The sequence below is a fragment of the Eretmochelys imbricata genome, chromosome 24, assembly GCF_965152235.1.
Source record: "Eretmochelys imbricata isolate rEreImb1 chromosome 24, rEreImb1.hap1, whole genome shotgun sequence".
In the NCBI taxonomy this organism is placed as follows: domain Eukaryota; kingdom Metazoa; phylum Chordata; order Testudines; family Cheloniidae; genus Eretmochelys; species Eretmochelys imbricata.
This window is the reverse complement of record NC_135595.1, coordinates 8788817-8805866: the sequence shown is the minus strand read 5'-3', so window position 1 is coordinate 8805866 and position 17050 is coordinate 8788817. Positions and strand designations below refer to the sequence as shown.

The 17050-nt window shown below is 49.6% G+C and overlaps 1 protein-coding gene across 4 annotated transcripts in view; it reads left to right on the top strand.

The window, feature by feature from the left end:
- Nucleotides 1-8069: 8069 nt before the first annotated feature.
- SNX27 (sorting nexin 27) overlaps nt 8070-17050 on the top strand; it is a 61403-nt gene continuing 52422 nt past the window's right edge. For all 4 annotated transcript variants that reach the window (XR_013348713.1, XR_013348712.1, XM_077841730.1 and 1 more), the window contains exon 1: nt 8070-8344. Coding sequence is in view for 2 of the 4 variants with exons in the window: in XM_077841730.1 (XP_077697856.1) it covers nt 8070-8344 (275 nt within the window). In the remaining 2 variants the exon portion in view is untranslated. The remainder of the gene's footprint in view (nt 8345-17050) is intronic.

The following is a 17050-nucleotide window of genomic DNA, read 5'->3' as shown; positions in this document are numbered from 1 at the left end:
GAACACACTGACCCCTCCTAGGAGATACGGTCAGGATGACCGTACGTAATAGAGATGTTTTAATTGAACCAATATGTACAAGGATGAGTGATAACTAGCCACATTTGGGGGAAGTAACTATGTCAGAGGGGCAGTACTAACTTGTTTGTATTAGGGTAAAAAGATGTATCTCAGAGGGAATATCTTTGTCTGGCTTAGGGAGGAGCAGAATGTCCCACTGTTCACTGAGCTGGTCCATTGTTATGGTCCATGCATATATTAGCAGTCCAGTAGAGTCTGCGGGATACTAGTACCGTGCTTCGTCAACAATAAACCTGGCTGGGTGCCTTCGTCCCTTAACAGATCTTGTGGTCATTGGGCGGTTCGCTCGCCGTGCCAGCTCTCTGCGCAGGGCTGGGGCATTACACAGAGGGAACGCACATGCAGCCAAACATCTATCAACATCTAACCACATTGTAGCTGGATGGGGCGATGCTGGCTTTCTGCACAGATTATCAGATTTCCTGATCAAAGCCTCTTCTGAAATAAAAGTGAGTTTTCTTCTCCCTTCAAGCAAAAGACCGATAACGAATACTGAACATCAGGAATGTCACTGAATATCAGGCTTGTTTTAGGGAGAGCCCTTATGAGCCAACTTATACGGTTCTCTAACAATGATACAGTTCTTTGATTTCTAGATGTTGGCTTAAAAATCTTCTAGAAAGGATCTGATTCTCGAGGGTAACTTTTAGAGCATCCTGTTGATTTCAGCCATGTTTGTCTATATGGTTTCTGTTTAAGGGTTTGCTCCATTGTGATAGTCCAAGTTCTTACTCATTTCAGCAGATCAGGGACACCTGCACCTTTCATTTTATTTTTTCTTGGGTAGTATGTACTGTTAACTGAAGCTACCTTGAAGATGCAGTCACCGGCGCAGCTATTGATCCTGTTCTGCTGTTGCTTGTGAAATAAAACTGCTTCCGTGGGCCTAAGTACAAAACCATGGGAAGTTTGATACACCACCTACAGTACCTAGAACGTCTTTAATCTTGTAGCTGCTGAGGGCAGTGGAGCATTTCATTTTGCAGGGTTGGGGAAACAACTTCATGGACTTTTATTGTGATAAACTCCTGCATGGTTTACCAGGATGATGGTGGTTGAATTCTTAATCTCTGTATTAAGTGAGATCCAGATTGTCTGACAGAGAATCCGGTAGTGTGTTGCTGTCCTTGGGCTGCTGAGAGTTCTGGAGCTGTCCGGACGTGCCTCGGGGTAGGGAGACTAAATGCAGTAGGGGAGGGTTGTGCACTAAGGCTCGGCAGACCCATGGATTCAACTTGCAGCTCTTGACAGCTTCCCAGTGCAACACCTGCGTTTCCCAGCTCTAAAATGATGATACTCCCTTACCCACAGGTGTGGTGAGGAGAGAGGCATCCATGTTGGTGATGTGCTCAGAGGCAGTGGTGCTGTGTATGGGGGGGATGTGTGTGCTACGTACTGTGCTTTGCCAAACTCAGGGGTTCTCAACCTTGTAACCCCCTACTGTTTTTAGCGCACCAGCTTGAGCAGAGCTAATGCCTGTCTGTCTACCTGTGCTGGGAGTCATGCACACAACTGCTGTTAGATGTACCCTGCGCATTGTCTCGAGGAGGAGCCAACCCTCCTGGTGTGCCAGGGTTGCTGTTCCCTCCCTCCCCACTCCTCGAGAGGCCAGGCAGCTCAGCAGAATCTCTTAAAGGAATCTGTGGTCACCAAGGGATCTAATTGTCTGTAGTTCTTTCTCTGATTTTTTTTTTTAATCTGAGGCAGCCGGAGGCTGGAGTCACGAACATGCAACTGGGGTGAGTGGCGGGGGTGCGGTTCACCTCGATGTGGCTCTCTTGAACGCTGACATCTCTCCGGTGAAGGGGATTTTCTTGGCCATCTTCTAAGCCGTCTCACTTGCCTGCTTGAAGGCTACCAGAGCACACTGCAGCTGCTGCATTATCTACATCTAAGGATCTGTTCATCCCACCACACAGATGCTGCTAGTAATGGGTTGGAGCATGGCAGCTTGATTTAGTGGAGGAGGTGAGGATGATACTGTCTGCATCAGAAAGTGCTTGGAGAATTAAACCCCAAAGGCTGAGACTTTGGGCCTAATTCCTTATCTCCTTTGCGCTGTCCAGAGCTCTCTAAGAACCCCCAGTTTTAGGTCTTTTTTTAATTCCCTGACCTTTAACCCCTCATTCACCTTTCTTTTGGCTGCTACTATGGAGTAACCTTAAACTGCAGAGGAGTGAATACTGCACACAGCTGCCTGAGCCTGCTATGGCGTCCTTGGGTAGCTAGGAGGGATGCTGCTTGCTTTAGGTGTGCCCAGAGCCAGTATCTGGGGAGGCTGAGAGGCTGTGCTCTCAGTGTATGTTGCTGCCAGAGCTGGGCCTTGCTCCGTGGGGGGTCTGTCTCTCAGCCTCCCTCTCCCTCCTGATAAATCTACTGTCCCTGCCTAAACCTCACCCGTTCCAGCTTTATCCAAGTGTCCCCATGGTGCTCCATTCAGACCTCCTTCCTTTGCCTTCTGCTGGGGTTTGCCATGGGCCTAAGGCCCTGGGCAGGACTCCTGGGTTTCAATCCCTGGCTCTGCCACAGCTTCAGATTGTGATCTTGGTGCAAATTGCTTTCCTCTGCCCCAGCTTTCCTCCTCTGTACAAGAGGGAGGAGGTGGACTCGTGATGGGGGCTTTTTGCTGTCAGGCTCAATTCACTCATGGGCCCCTGGTGCGAAGGCACAGGGCTGAGGAATGAGATAGAGCTTGCAGGAATCAGGGCCTCCTTTCCTCTCCCTTTCCAAGAGTCTTGATCTCTGCTCACCTAGGCTGAAGGACTGGGTGGTGCTGTCTGCTCTGCCTCACCATCCTGTAGGCCCTGGTTTCGCAGATGGCAGGAGGCTGACCCCTGTCCGCCCACTGGGGTGACAATTCCCAGGGACGTTAGCTCCATTGTGGCTGCTGTGACATGATGAGGCAGCTGGAGTGAGTGAGTCTGAGGCCAGAGGGGAAGTGAAGGATCCCCAGGAGATCTGCATAGTGGACCGTTTCCTCACCGTTGCTCACCCCCTGGAGCTATCCATTCCCTTTCCACCACCCTGCTCTCCTCCTGACCCCACACTTTCCTTCCAGGAGCCTGTCTACACTAGGGTGAAAATGCAGGATGGCTCCTGGCAGCTGTGTGTGTGTGGGTGGGCGGGCAGTGTTTTCAGATGTTTTTTGAGGGGCAGGGAGGGAGAGGGTTAAATCGTGTCACAGGCTGGGAGTGTAAATTGTGTTGTCCGCCTCTCCCGGTTTCCCTCTTCCTTCCTACTCCTGGCTCGCCAGACTCATGGGATGTAGCCACCCTCATCTCTGGCAACCTCCCCTGGCTCCCCTTTGAGTCCAGACTGGTCCTTGTCCTCCCCTTCATTTACTTCCACCTCTTTCCCACCCTGACACTGGCTGCCTCACCGTGCCTTGACATCATCTCCGTGCCGTTAGTGCAAGTCTTCTCCTCGGAGTTTGCAGCCAATGAACAGGCAGCTCCCCGTAGGATTACCTCACCACCCTGCATGTGCCTGCAATACGAGGTACGCCTGGGGCGAACGTATCCTGGCTGCCACGGCTACGTTGTATTTTTAAGTGTAGATGTACCCTAAATCACTGGATTCTGTCCTCACAGCCAGCATGCCAGGGCTTGTTGAAGGACCAACTGGCAATCAAATAAAGCTGGCGGTTCTTGGTTTGTTCCTGAGGGGACGTAGGGACCAACCTCAAGAGTTTAAAAAATCAGAAGTTGAGCTCCCCACAACTACTGAGCTTTCAAACGAGCACCATGGAAGGTGGAGCTCTTTAGTCGCCTTCTGATTATGGCACCTCTTCTAGTTTTCTCCACAGTCACCGGAGCTAGAATATGTATTTTTTTTAAGAATGCTGAGACTCTCATGTAGTCACCTGGCTGCGGGAGCGGAGACGTTAAGAAAACCCACCAACTATCACAGGTCTTGCAATCAATCTGCAGCACTGATGCTGTCGCTTTGATGACTGATCAGGCATGACAGCTGGTGGCGGTCTCCCAGTTGTAGCGGAGACCAAAGATTGACTAGAGCCCAGCTTGCCTCTGAAATGGCTGGAAATAAGATGACTAGGGAGGGGAAGGAGAATGCAACCTGGAGGTGTTGACGGAGGGCTCCTATAGCGAGTCTTAGCTCTGTGCAGATGCCCAGGCCAAATCCTGACTAAACGGGGGGCAGGATGGAGAGGAATTCTGCTGACAGCCAAGTGAGGGAAGCAGTTTCTGACTCTTTAATGCATTTGGCAAGGCCGATTCCACAGACAGAGACTGAGGTCAGCCGGCAATTTCTCAGGATCTCTTCTTTCCCTTCACCCTACACCCACCAGCTCATTTTCTGCAAGGACCCTAAAATTGGGGGCCAACCAGCTGGACTGGCCCACAGGTCAGGGAGAGCAGGGAAAAGAAGGGACCAAGTCACCTGGGTCTGGGAATAGGTTAATGCAATGAAAGGACTCTATGGCAGGAAGGCATTTGTAGCAGGTATTCTCTGGCATCAGCCCCTGCATCGTCCCAAATGGGAATAGGAAGAATGTGATGGGAACTTGATGGGGAGGGCTGGAGATTGGCAAGGGAGACAGATGCTGCAGAAGGGGTCACTTTCTGTGCTGCTCCCCCTTCCCCCTGCTGTTACAAAGAGGTTAGGGTGACCAGACAGCAAATGTGAAAAATCGGGACGGGGCTGGGGGATAATAGGAGCCTATATAAGAAAAAGACCCCAAAATTGGGACCAAGAATAAATTGTCTGAATTTCTAGCCCCGACGCCCTGGAGCCAGAGATTCAATTTCTGGTTCAGGGTTGACTCGGCCCTTCATTCTCCCAAGGCAGATGCATCGAAGTTCTACCCTGCTTGCTCTTTCAGCATGATTCAGACAAGACTGTAGAGACCCAAGGCCTTGTCTGCTCTGTAGGATGCAGGGGTTTCTGTAAAAACTGGGGCTTGCTCTAGTATTCTGGCCAAAGTGGTTAGCCCCATTTATACAGCTGGGGAGTATTAGAGACAGAAAGAATGAGCAGGAGGACCTAGATGCAGATTGAGTAAATGGGCTTCTTTATGGGGGTACTTGTTCCCTTCTACCTAATTGTTGAGTAAGCCCTGAATTAGTCACATCACACTCTTTATCTGTCAATATGTAAATAACCACATTTACTACAACACCCCCAAAACCCTTATTCGATAATATGAATGCCCATATAATGAATATCAATAGCTACATACTGAATATAATTATACCTGCCCCTGTTTACAGCATTAAGCATATTATACAGACATTTTTATCTTGAAGACACATTTCTTTGCAGTAACTGTAGCCACAAGTTCCCTTTAAGCAGCAGTTCACAGGGGAGGGAGGAAGGGTCCATGACCCTGAGCTCGTTTATGTAGCTGGGAAAGAAGGAGGAAGGGGGGAGATAAGTGTTGCAGCTGCATGAGAAATGTGTTATCTCTCCTTAACAAGCAGAAGGGAAAGGGGTGGCAACTTTATCAGGCAAAAAGACAGTGCCTGCCTATGCCTTTACTCCCTATTACCATGATAGTGGCTCCCAGGTCTTTTCTTAACCCTTACATACCCCCACAGGGAGACTGAGGCACGGGGAGATGAAGAGACTCACCCAAGCTTGGACATTTGTGGCAGTGCCAGGAATACAACCTAGGAGTCTCAGCTCCCAGTCCCCTTACGCTTAACTGCTAGACCATTTTCCTTCCCTTGGCTGTTAGCAGAACCCAGGAGTCCTGGCTCCCAGTTCCCTGCCGGAGTTGGGATGAGACTATGACAAACCATGGAATTCTCTGTTCACTCACATGCAGTGGGGCTGGTCTTTTGGAGCAGGAAGATTTTGAATTCTAGCCTTGCTGCTACTTAGAGTTTCCAAGTGGTCGCTGCTTGCAGCATAGTGTCAACAGGGCAGCTCCAGGCTGCTTCTGATTATTTGCCATGTTCAGGATTGCTACCTGGTTTCAGAGCTGCACGGCTGATGCTGCGTAGCACGCGACCCCTGCTAGATGCACCACACAGTGCAGCCTCGGAAGCTCTCCCCCGGCTGGTGCAGCTGGCATCATTTGCAAACATTAGTGAGATTCAGCCATATTAGTGCATATGTGTTGACAGTAAATACAGCAGTTGCCAACACCCACTTTTCTGTATCCTTGGGTTTCTCTCTCTCTCTCTCGTTGAGAACTTGCTGCTTTTCCGGCTGGAACAGACCTTCTGAGCTAAATGCTTTGGGATCAGCTGCAACCAGCTTTTGTTGGGGTGGGGTAAGCGTGGGGTTCCCTGCCCTGCTTGGTAGAGGGAGACTATATCAGAGTGAAAGGAATTGACTAGCGTTGCAATGTCTCATACTCTCCCCAGCCAATGATATAACAGCACGGCACCTCCACCTTCCGGATGATGGGCATGCTGGAAGGGGGTACATTCCAGTAAATGGAGCCCAAGCAGCGGCAGACATTTTGGAAGCTTTCTCATATGCCTCATTTCACTGTGGAGGGGGCCTTTCCAAAGGGCTAGCCTAGGAGGATTACGGTGCCACTCTAGCTAGGAGGATCTGTTGCCTCATACGCAGTTTGTAAGCTCTTTGGGACAGGGATCATCTTTGTGTTGTGTGTTTGTACAGCGCCTAGCACCACAGGGTCCTGGTCCGTGACTGGGGCTCCTAGGTGCTACTGCAATACAGATACATCATAATAATGGCCTGTGATGGAACTTGTGGGAGCTGGAACATGGTGTAACACGTAACTTCTGACACAACATGGTGTAGGGCGAAGGCTGGATGCGTGCCCACCATGTCGGCCTGGCTGTGGGGGGCGTGATGACATTTCAAAAAGCAACGGCATTGCAGAGTGATGCAGGTGATATCACACCAATATGTGTTGTCAGCCTAGACATGTGCCACCGTGGCACTTCGTCACAGCGGCCATGACATAATCTGTTGCCACATCATGTGATGTGATGGTGGTTTTTTGACATGATGGGATTCCAATGCAATGGGCTGTCATGAGAGTAAACATGATGACATCGCAGTCCGATAACATCTCAGGGCGGCTTGGTGCCCTCGCAGTTGCTATGGCAATGAGTGACAGCTGCCATCTGTGGTGAGAGGGTGCGGTCAGAGATGATGCCCCACCCCAGGGAGGGCTCAGGTCAGGGCTCACGGGCCCCAGGCAAAACTACAATCCAGAGCGCCCACCTCTTCCCACACACCGTGGCTGGGGTTCTCCTTATGAACTACATCTCCCATGAGGCAGTGCTAGGACTTGTGGAACTACAATTCCCATGAGCCTCTGCATCTGGCAGATGGCTGAACTACCTTTCCCATGGAGCTGTGGGGGCGACAGCACCTGTGTCACCCATGAGGCTTGGGGGGGTTGAGGTGACCCCAGACTACATTTCCCAGGGTGCCATGCTCCCCAGCATCCCAGACTCCATTTCCCATAGCGCCATCTGTCCCCAAACTCTCCAGACTACATTTTCCATGGGGCCGTGTGCCCCTTAGTTTCCCAGAATAAATGTCCCATAGGGCTATGCACCCCTCAGGATCCCGGGCCTACACTTCCCACAAGGCCCACCAGGCTGGGCTCCACTGACTACATTTCTCCTGGTGCCCTCAGTATTCCTGGACTACATTTCCCATAGTGCCATGCATCACCAGGCTCCCCCTGACTCTATTTCCCATGACGTCCTGTGCTCCTCAGATTCTCCAGACTACATTTCCCGTGGTGCCATGCACCCCTCCCCCCCCCCGGCTTCCTGAACTACATTTCCGATAGTGCCCTGCGCCCCTCAGAGACCCTGAACTACATTTCCCATGGCTCCGTGCGCCCCCGAAGCTCCCTGAACTACATTTCCCATGGTGCTGTGCGCCCCTAGGCTCCCTGAACTACATTTCCCGTGGTGCCATGCTCCCCATCAGGCTCCCTGAACTACATCTCCCTTAGCACTTCGGCGGCCTGGCTACGGTGGCCGGTCAGGGGATCGCGTGACGGCGACGGCCGCGAACTGCTCGGCAAGATGGCGGACGAGGAGGGCGAAGGGCTGCAGCGCTCGGCGCCGGCTCCGCACCGTAACGGGGGGGGCGGGCCTGGGCCGGGGGGGCCCCGCGTCGTCCGCATCGTCAAGTCGGAGTCCGGCTACGGCTTCAACGTGCGGGGCCAAGTGAGCGAGGGCGGCCAGCTGCGGAGCATCAACGGGGAGCTGTACGCGCCGCTGCAGCATGTCAGCGCCGTGCTGGGCGGGGGGGCGGCCGACCGCGCCGGGGTGCGCAAGGGGGACCGCATCCTGGAGGTGTGAGTACGGGGGGGCCGGGCGGAGAGAGAGAGGGGGCGGGAGGGGGACCCCTCAGAGTGACCCTGGGGGGGCGGGGCAGTGGGAGATGGGGGAGGGGCGCCCCTCCCGCCAAAAGTGACGGGGGAAGGGATGGAGGGGGACCCCTGCCCCTGCCCAGAGTGATGGGGGGGACGGGACGAAGGGCTCCTTGCCCAGAGTGATCCGGGGGGAGGAGGGGGATCCCTCCCCACCGCAGAGAGTGATGGAGGGGAAGGATGGAGGGGGACCCCTCCCCTTGCCCAGAGTGATGGGGGGGGGCAAAGAGTCCCTTGCCCAGAGTGATCTGGGGGGAGGAGGGGGACCCCTCCCCGCCTCAGAGAGGGATGGAGGGGAAGGATGGAGGGGGACCCCTCCCCTTGCCCAGAGTGATCGGGGGGGGCGAAGGGCCCCTTGTCTAGAGTGATTCGGGGGGTGGAGGGGGACCCCTCCCCACCACAGAGAGTGATGGAGGGGGATCTCTCGCCCTGCCCAGAGTGATGGGGACAGGGGGAGGAGGTGGACCCCTCCCCACCACACAGAGTGACCGCATATTGGGGATGCAAGTACTTGGGGCGCGGGGGACTACTGGAACAGTTTGTATTGTGGTGGTTCTGAGAACCATTGAACTTGTGTCTGATGGAAACCACTTCAAGCCGAGGCATGCAACAGTGCCCCCAGCACCTATGGACTGGGTCCCTGAAGGGGGAAGGGAGAGCTGAGGGGGAGGAGACCTCTCATGGAGGACCCGGGTGGAACCCCTGAAGGAGAACCAGCCCCAGTGGAGCTGAGCTCAGAGAGCTGTTTTGGGGCGGGGGATGGGGAGATTACATACTGGAACTGGGACTGTGGGGGATGTGGTAGAAGATGACCTTCTCCCTCAAAATCCCTTACTTTTTGGAGGAGTGGGGCCTTGGCAAGGGAGGGGTGCCATCTTGGGGGGCATTTGGGGCCCTGAGATCTCTAGCCATATAGGCTGGAGTGCACAAGTCGGGAGCATGGGAGGACTGCCTGATGGCAGACGGGGAGAGGTGATCTTTCTGAGAAACTCTTCTATGGGAGACCAGCAGGGGAGGGGGACCAAGGCTGGGGAGTACCCTGGAGACGGGAGCAGGGCTGGGGAGACTACGGGATGAGGATATGGAGTAGGGCTCTGGGGAGGGGGAGTTGGGGGACAGCAGAAGGGATCAGAGAGATTTCTGTGGGGAGAGGGAACTGTGGTGTGCAAAGGGGTCTGCATCCTGGAGGGCTTGAGCATATGCTGTAGGGGAGAGGGTTAATGCCTTCCCTTGGGAATGGGAATATGCCTCAGCCAGGACAGAGACCCCTCTCTGGGAGAATCAGTCTCTCTGTGGGGAGAGGGGAGGTGATCCCTGTCCACATAGGGGGATCCTACTCCTCTGGGACTGGAGGGAATATAGGTCAAGGTGTATAAGGGGAATTACATCCTTGGCAGAGAAAAGGATCTCCCCCACCCCCACTCTCTGGGACTGGAGGGAACATAGGTCAAGGTGCATAAGGGGAATTGCATCCTTGGCAGAGAGAAGGATCTCTTCTCCCCACCCCAGCACATACTCCTTGTGGAGAAGGGAAAGCTCTCTCTGGAGATAACCTAGGATATTCTCCCCACCTGTATGTTTCCAGAATAGGGTTTCAATCCCCTCCCCCCCAGCCCCTACATGGAGGCGCGAGTGCAGAGAGAGCCACTTTCTGGAGGTGGGGCTGATTTTATTCTCATTTCCCATCACTTGGACAGTGGTATTGGACTGTCATTGGTTTCTGGTCACTTGCACTGGTCCTATGCAGAGAAGTATTTAAATCCTGCAGAGGAAATTTTAAATACAACCTCCAACAAAGTCTCTGAATAAAAACATTCAAATCTTTATTATATTGTCTGATTTTTTTTTTTTTTGGTCAGAACTTAAAATTTGGCCCTAAACTGCTAGGTCATGTCTCCAGTGTTAATTGAGCCTCCTTTATAGCTTGTCCTTGACCTGTTGAGATTTTGAACTGAATTTCCCCTGGCACATTGTAATTCTTCAGGCGGTTTCTGCGGTGCCTCTGGCTGTTTGTGATATTTTCCCTAATTGTGTTCTGCTGTAAGATAAATTAAAAATACGTAAAGATCAATATGTCTGCAGAGTCAGTTATCTTGAAATACTTATTAAATGTGAGTGTTTCATAGCAATAAAAATGCCTTGGTTTCCAGTCTTTGAGGATTTAAGTGTGTGAGGGAGAAGTGGTTTATGTTTTGTCCCACTGGATGGGAAATGTTCTTACAGACCCTTGGTTATGTGAGTATTCATAACCTGTGCTGGGGGAGCCTTGTATCTACAATGGGCTTTCTGCTGTGTGACCCGAATATTTGTGCTTTGACTTTCCTTCGCCGAGAACACATTCATTCACTGGGTGAATTCTGCAGCTAGAAGATGTATTTAGAAAACAGTATTTATTGACTGAAGGAATATTTGTATGCGTTACAGGACCCTGAGTCTAAAATCCTCCACCTCCTTGTGCTCCCTGTGGAAAGCACTAAAGAGAATTGAATGTTTAAAATTATTGAAATAGGTTTCGAGGCTATGGGCTGGCTTTGGGGTTTGACCCTGGGAGCCAAGGATTTGCTGTTTGTCCAGGTTACTTGGGGGCAGATCCTCAGTTGGTATAAATTGTCCAGTGGAGCCAGGACAATTAACACCAGTTCAGGATTTGACCCCTAGTTTCTTTCACATGGCAACATGTGGTTTAGTGGTTAGAGCAGAGGCTTGTGAATCAGGACTTCTAGTGAGCTCTGCTCCAGCTCTTGAAAGGCCATGTAGTCTAATTGCTAGAGCAGAGGACTCAGTCAGGACTCCTGGGTTCTATTCCCATCTATTGGAGGGAATATAGAATAGTAGGCAGAGCAGAGAACTGGGACTTGGGATTCCCATGTCTGGCTCTGCCACTGACATAGTGTGTGTTCTTGGGACAAAACACTTTAATCTCTCCCAGTGTCTCTGTTGTAGCACTGGTGAAATAGGAGGGTCCCCAGTGCGAGAAAGCAAATATCAGATCTTACTTTTGTTAACTTAAGTGCATAAATTGGCTCCCTAAAAAGTTAATTGTTCCTGATTGCATTTTGTCAGCATGGAGCAGAGGATCCTGTGTCTTTCACACTTAGCTGTGTTATTGCTGGATCCAACCCCTGGAAGTAATTCTAGTATTGCAGCACGTTGGAGGAGAAAACAATAAAACTGACTCCAGAAATAGCATTGATTTCCCTTCCTCTCCACAGAAGCGCAATGATGGGAGTGGGGTTCCCTGGAACTCGGGAGGCACACATATGTACCAGGTGTGCTGTCGTTTGCTGATTTTGGGGCACACTGAATCCAGTGGTTTCTAGTTGGTTGACTTTGAATAAGTCATTCATTCCATTATAGTGTAACCGGCTCTTAAAGTTAAGTTCTGCAGAGGATCATCTGATGCTGCAGAGAGAGCACTGGTAGAGATGGACTGTTTTCAAACTTGGGCGTCAAAGCTAACTCATACTTAAGCACAGGGGCTCTGGAATGCCATTTAAAGTGTATGTGTGAGGAACAATAGATCTGCACCCTGCATCAGCCTGACTTCTCTGCCCATGGATCCCTATACCCACCCCTTCCAAATTTGACAAAGTGGTATTGTGACTTGGTGTGCAGGGCTGCAGTGCCACACAGTTTGGCCCAGCCAAAAAGTGGTTGAGCCATGGTCCGGGTGGCCCCCCTGCCCTCCTTCCCAAGCTCCACGGCCTGTGATTAGGCAAATAAATAGGGATCCTGAGACTGAATAGGAATTGTTGAGTGCTGATCATCCCTGAAAATTAGGCCATTCTTTTAGGTGCCTAAATGCATCCGTGTTTGCAAATGCTTATATAGTGTTTCGCATCTTCAAAAGCACTAAAACTGTATGCTTCCGAGATGGGCTTTGTTTGGAACTCACGTAAGCTGAGGCAAATTCCGTGCGATTTTGCTATAACAAAGCAAAGTAACATTCTTTTAGAGCATGCAACTGGGATGAGGTCTCTTGGGTCCTGTTCCCAGCTCTTCCACTTTCTTGCTGTGTGGTCTCGATCAAGAGGGACAAGGTGGGTGACGTAATATCTTTTATTGGACCAACTTCTGTCCAATAAAACAGAAGTTGGTCCAGTAAAAAAAATTATTGCTTCACCCACCTTGGGCAGTCTCTAATATCCGGGGACTGACACAGCTACAAAAGCACGGCATACATGTTCTTGATCACGTCATTTAACTTTTTTGTGCCTTGCCTTATCTATCTGTAAAATGGATATAAAATGTAAATAGAGTGGGTGCCATTTAAAACAGGATATCTAGCACGCTGGGTCATTAATTTTCTGCAGTGTTCCTCATTAAAGGAATAGGGAATTCCATAGTAAAGAGAAATACTGGGGTGTAGTATTCATCCATTCTTAGGTTGTAAGCTTTTTGGAGTCGGGACCATTATTTTGTTCTGTCTTTGTAGAGCAACTAGTGCAATTGGCTCCTAGGTGCTATCACAATAAAAATATTTTGTATGGCATCTCTGTGGGTCTGTGAGGGTTAATATCTGTAAACTACTTTGCAATCTGTGGGTAAGCATTATGCATGTCTGACGTTTCTCAACAGTGTCTAATTGTGTTTTCTATGCTTGTTATAAAGCACTTAACTGCATGATACCCTGATATGAATCTCCCCCTTGTAACTACTAGCTCAAAATGCTTGGTTTTGAAAGCTGACATTGCAGCATAATGACTGCAAAGTGCTTCTCTAATCTTCTTAGCATGTTGTCTGTTTGTGGGAGTTGAGGGCACTGAAAGCAGATAAAGAAAGCAAATTTAGTTCCTTGATTATCACCTTGAATGACAGTCATAGCTAATCTTTTTAAAAAAATGTCTCTCACAGGTGTGCAAATCACTGGTTACAGCAAAGCTTGCTTGAGATGATCTAATAGTTATAGAAGGAGTCAAGTTTTAAGTATCAGTGAGCCATGTGTAGAAGAATTGCCTGGTGATTAAGTCATTGGCCAAAGCTAAATTCAGTTCATAGCTCTGCCACAGACAGGAACACTAGCAACTGGCTTACCAGATCCAACAGGTGGTCCATCTGTGCTGGTGTCCTGTCTCCAACAGTACGTCAAAGAAATATGCAAAATAGCTTGAAGTGCGCATTTTTTGAAAAATTTCCCTTGGAGTTTGGTTTATGCCCTGACACACAAGCGTTAAGAATAATTTAATCTCTTTCTCAGTTCCCTGACCATAATATGGGGATAATACTTTCCTGCCTCATAGTGTGTTGTGTGGATGAATCTGTTAATGTTGGAGGTGCTCAGATACTGTGGTAATTTGGGGCTAGATGAGCGCTTAGAGAAAATATTTTGGGTGTTCTACTAATTGACTTTTCCAGTTATGCCTCTGGGATGTCAACAGCCAAATAAATTATTCATAATAGGTGAGAAATTAGCCATGTCTGCAGGTTATTTAAAGACCTGAGTAATACATTGGGGACTGTACCAACACCCTCTGGGCTTGGCTGGACGTGTATATGTGGGTGCGCACACGCTTCTCTTTTCTCAGTGCTGCCACATAAAAAGACTAGCTCCTCCTTGTTCGAATGAGATTAAACTCATCTCCTTGCTCTGAAGTCTAACTTTGTGCATGGACTTGAGGCACAAACAGCTGATTCTGCTTTGGAAAAGTACAGACACTGTCTCTAGAAAAACAAGGAGGCAGCTGTGTGTGCTGCTTTTTCAGTGTTTTACTGCTTGCCCAGAGGGCAAATTGCCAGAAAATCACCTTACGAAATGGTCAGCAGGCTGAGCTAGGCCGAACTCCCTTTCCCTGAGTGACTTTTCTGAGACCTGCAGGGCTCAGCTTTAGTGCTCAATACTGTGGTAGCAAGTGTTGTGGTGTTATATAGCTCATCAAGTACTTGAATTAACGTTCCCTGAATATACCTCACTTTCTCCTTGCAATTTTGTAATTCAGTCTTGGAAACTTTTTAAAAGTCTTCCTGTAATTTTAGCTGATGAGAAGCTGAAGAACATACTAGTGCTTTACAGTGATAGTGCTCAATTCCAGGCCTTTGAATGTATAAAACGAGTAAGAGGGATGCATGGTTTTGCGTTTTACCAAATTGATTCACCATTTTCTGCTCATTGGTTGCTGTTAGTCCTGTATCGCTTGAAAGACTCCTCCACTTGTAAGTCTGTATGCATAACTACTTGCACAGTGCATTAAGTCTTATTGTTTTACCTTCTTTGTTTCCTGTAAGGATACAAAACCAAAATCCTTCTCAACACTAGCTGATTGACTTTCTTCCTCAACATAATTCACTGTTTGTATATTGCTGTGACAGTTTGTTTTTGTCTTTCTAGTAGTGTTTATAAATCCACTCTAATGAAGGGTTCTTGTGTTATGGGCTTTTCATCAAGCATACAATTGAAAAGCTCTTGCATGTATCCATCTAAGCTGATATAAAATTTCCGTAGTATATTTAAACAAAATCCATGTGTGTGACTAATAGCACCTGAGACTACTGAAGCTGAAATAATTTATAGCTACTTTTCACCACTTGTTCAGCATTTTGCATTTCCTGCAGGTTGAAAAAATGAAAATATAAGTTGGTCAGTTTCCCTTGTGTTGAGTCAGTTTCGCTCTCTGGTTCTGGTATAGTAGGACAGTGCTGTGTTGGGGCTTCCAACACTGCAAGGAGGAAATGGTTATTTTGAAAACATAAAAGCTCTTGGAAAAACATATTTCATACTAGGATTGAAATGTTTATTTACAAAGCCTGAACCCTAGGTTGAACGCTAATTGTGTCCTGTTGAAACTAGCAATATTCTAGTACTTTGCTACCTCACTGTAATGCCTTACAGTAGTAATAAATGAAGAAGCTGGTGGGATGTGTCTCTTTGGGTATTTGTGTGGTGTCACGGGGTGTGGGATGTGCCCCAGCCTGTAAGTGGTCTCCTTGGAGTGACCCCTTTACTGTGCTGGGTCAAAAGGACCCACACAGATCTACAGAGTCAGGCCTGTGGACCCCAAGACTGGGTCTTTGACCCCAGCATTCCCTGTCTGTCTCTGTGGCTCCCTCGAGTGAATCCAGCCAAGCCAAACTCCAGCGGGAGGCTTGTACTGGGCCCGCACCGTGCTCTCCGGGAGTATTTACAGTGACACAGGCAGCCTTTTTCAGAACAAGGGAGTCATTGATGAGTCACCTGGCTACAGAATCCGAATGTCCTTTGGGTAGCACAGAGAGGCAGAAGTTATGCCATAGTCCACTCTGGTTAAACCAGTGCCCTGATGAGCCAGCCAAGCTGTGATGGACTCCACCTCTGGCTCTCGTCCTGTGTTCCCCCTTTTATCTGCCCAGCTCCGGGCTCCCGAGTCCCTCCAAAAGGGTCACCCTTCCTCCAGTCACCTGACATCTTGTTCTCCAGCTCAGTCCCCGGTCCAGCCTGCAGGGTCGGGGGTGGGAGTTGTTTCCAGTTGTTAGATGTTCAGTTCTGAGGGCATCTCCTTGTCTTGCTTGGGGTTCCTGCTGTTAGTGTTGAGTCCTTGGGGCAGTGGCACAGAGGAATGTTCAGGAGTCGCGGCAGGGCGAGCGGGGAGAGAGCTGTACCCAGCCCTGCCCTGGCTCCCCCGGCCACTGTCCCTGCTACAGCCCTGGTGCCCAGCTGCGGCTCTGGCCCTAGCTTCAGCCCCCAACCATGGCTCTGGCCCCGTCCGCAGCCCTGGCTGCCAACCACAGCTCAGGGAGGGGCATTGATGGGGTAAGGGGGGGATGCAAGGTAAAATGTTCAGGGATCACTGTGTTAGGGCATCTTTGTCTTGCTGGACCCTCTGTTGATTTGGATTGGTTTGAGCCAGTTCTTTTCCGACTTCATTCATTCCCCCAGACAGTGAGGTGATGCACACCCCTCCTGCACTGTCCCAGGAGCAGGGTTAACCCTTTTGCACCCACTGGGTAGCAATGCAATGTACAGAGGGAAACTGAGGCATGCCTAGGATTCATAAAAATATTACAGAAAATACCCTCTTTGTCATATGTGGCAAGAGCCATATAAGTGTTACAAGATTTGTTGGGAGAGTTGTGATGGAACTGAAAGTGGCGATGAGATACAGTGCTATCAGAAAGATCAGCAGCAATCGGCAAGATGATTGAAGTCTTGTTCTCCGGTTTGTACTCTCTCTTTGGAGTTCTTCTCAGAACCCAATTTTCACTTTCTGACCAAATGAGGAGAATACTATATGAAAGGCACTGAGCCTAAAGGCTGTGTCTACATGTCAGTATAACTAATGTCACTCAGAGGTGTGAATAAATCAGCACTTTGAGTGACATAAGTTAAACTTCTACTGCCGACATAGCTCCTGCCACTTGCGGGGGCTGGAGTCGTTAAGATGACAGCAGAGCTCTTTCCCATTGGCTTAGAGTGGTGACATGAGAGAGCTTAGAGTGGCGCAGCTGCATTGGTGGATGCGCTGCTGTAAACTCTCTGCTGTAGCCATGCCCTAAGATTTTATCTACACTACAAATGTTATGCTGGTATAAGTATCCTGCCATAGCCCCCTAGTGTAGACACAGCTTCTGCTGATGGAAGGAGTTCTTCTGTCAGCATAATAATACCACTTCCCCAAATGACATTATTTATGCTGATAGAGGCAGATTTCTGTTGGCATA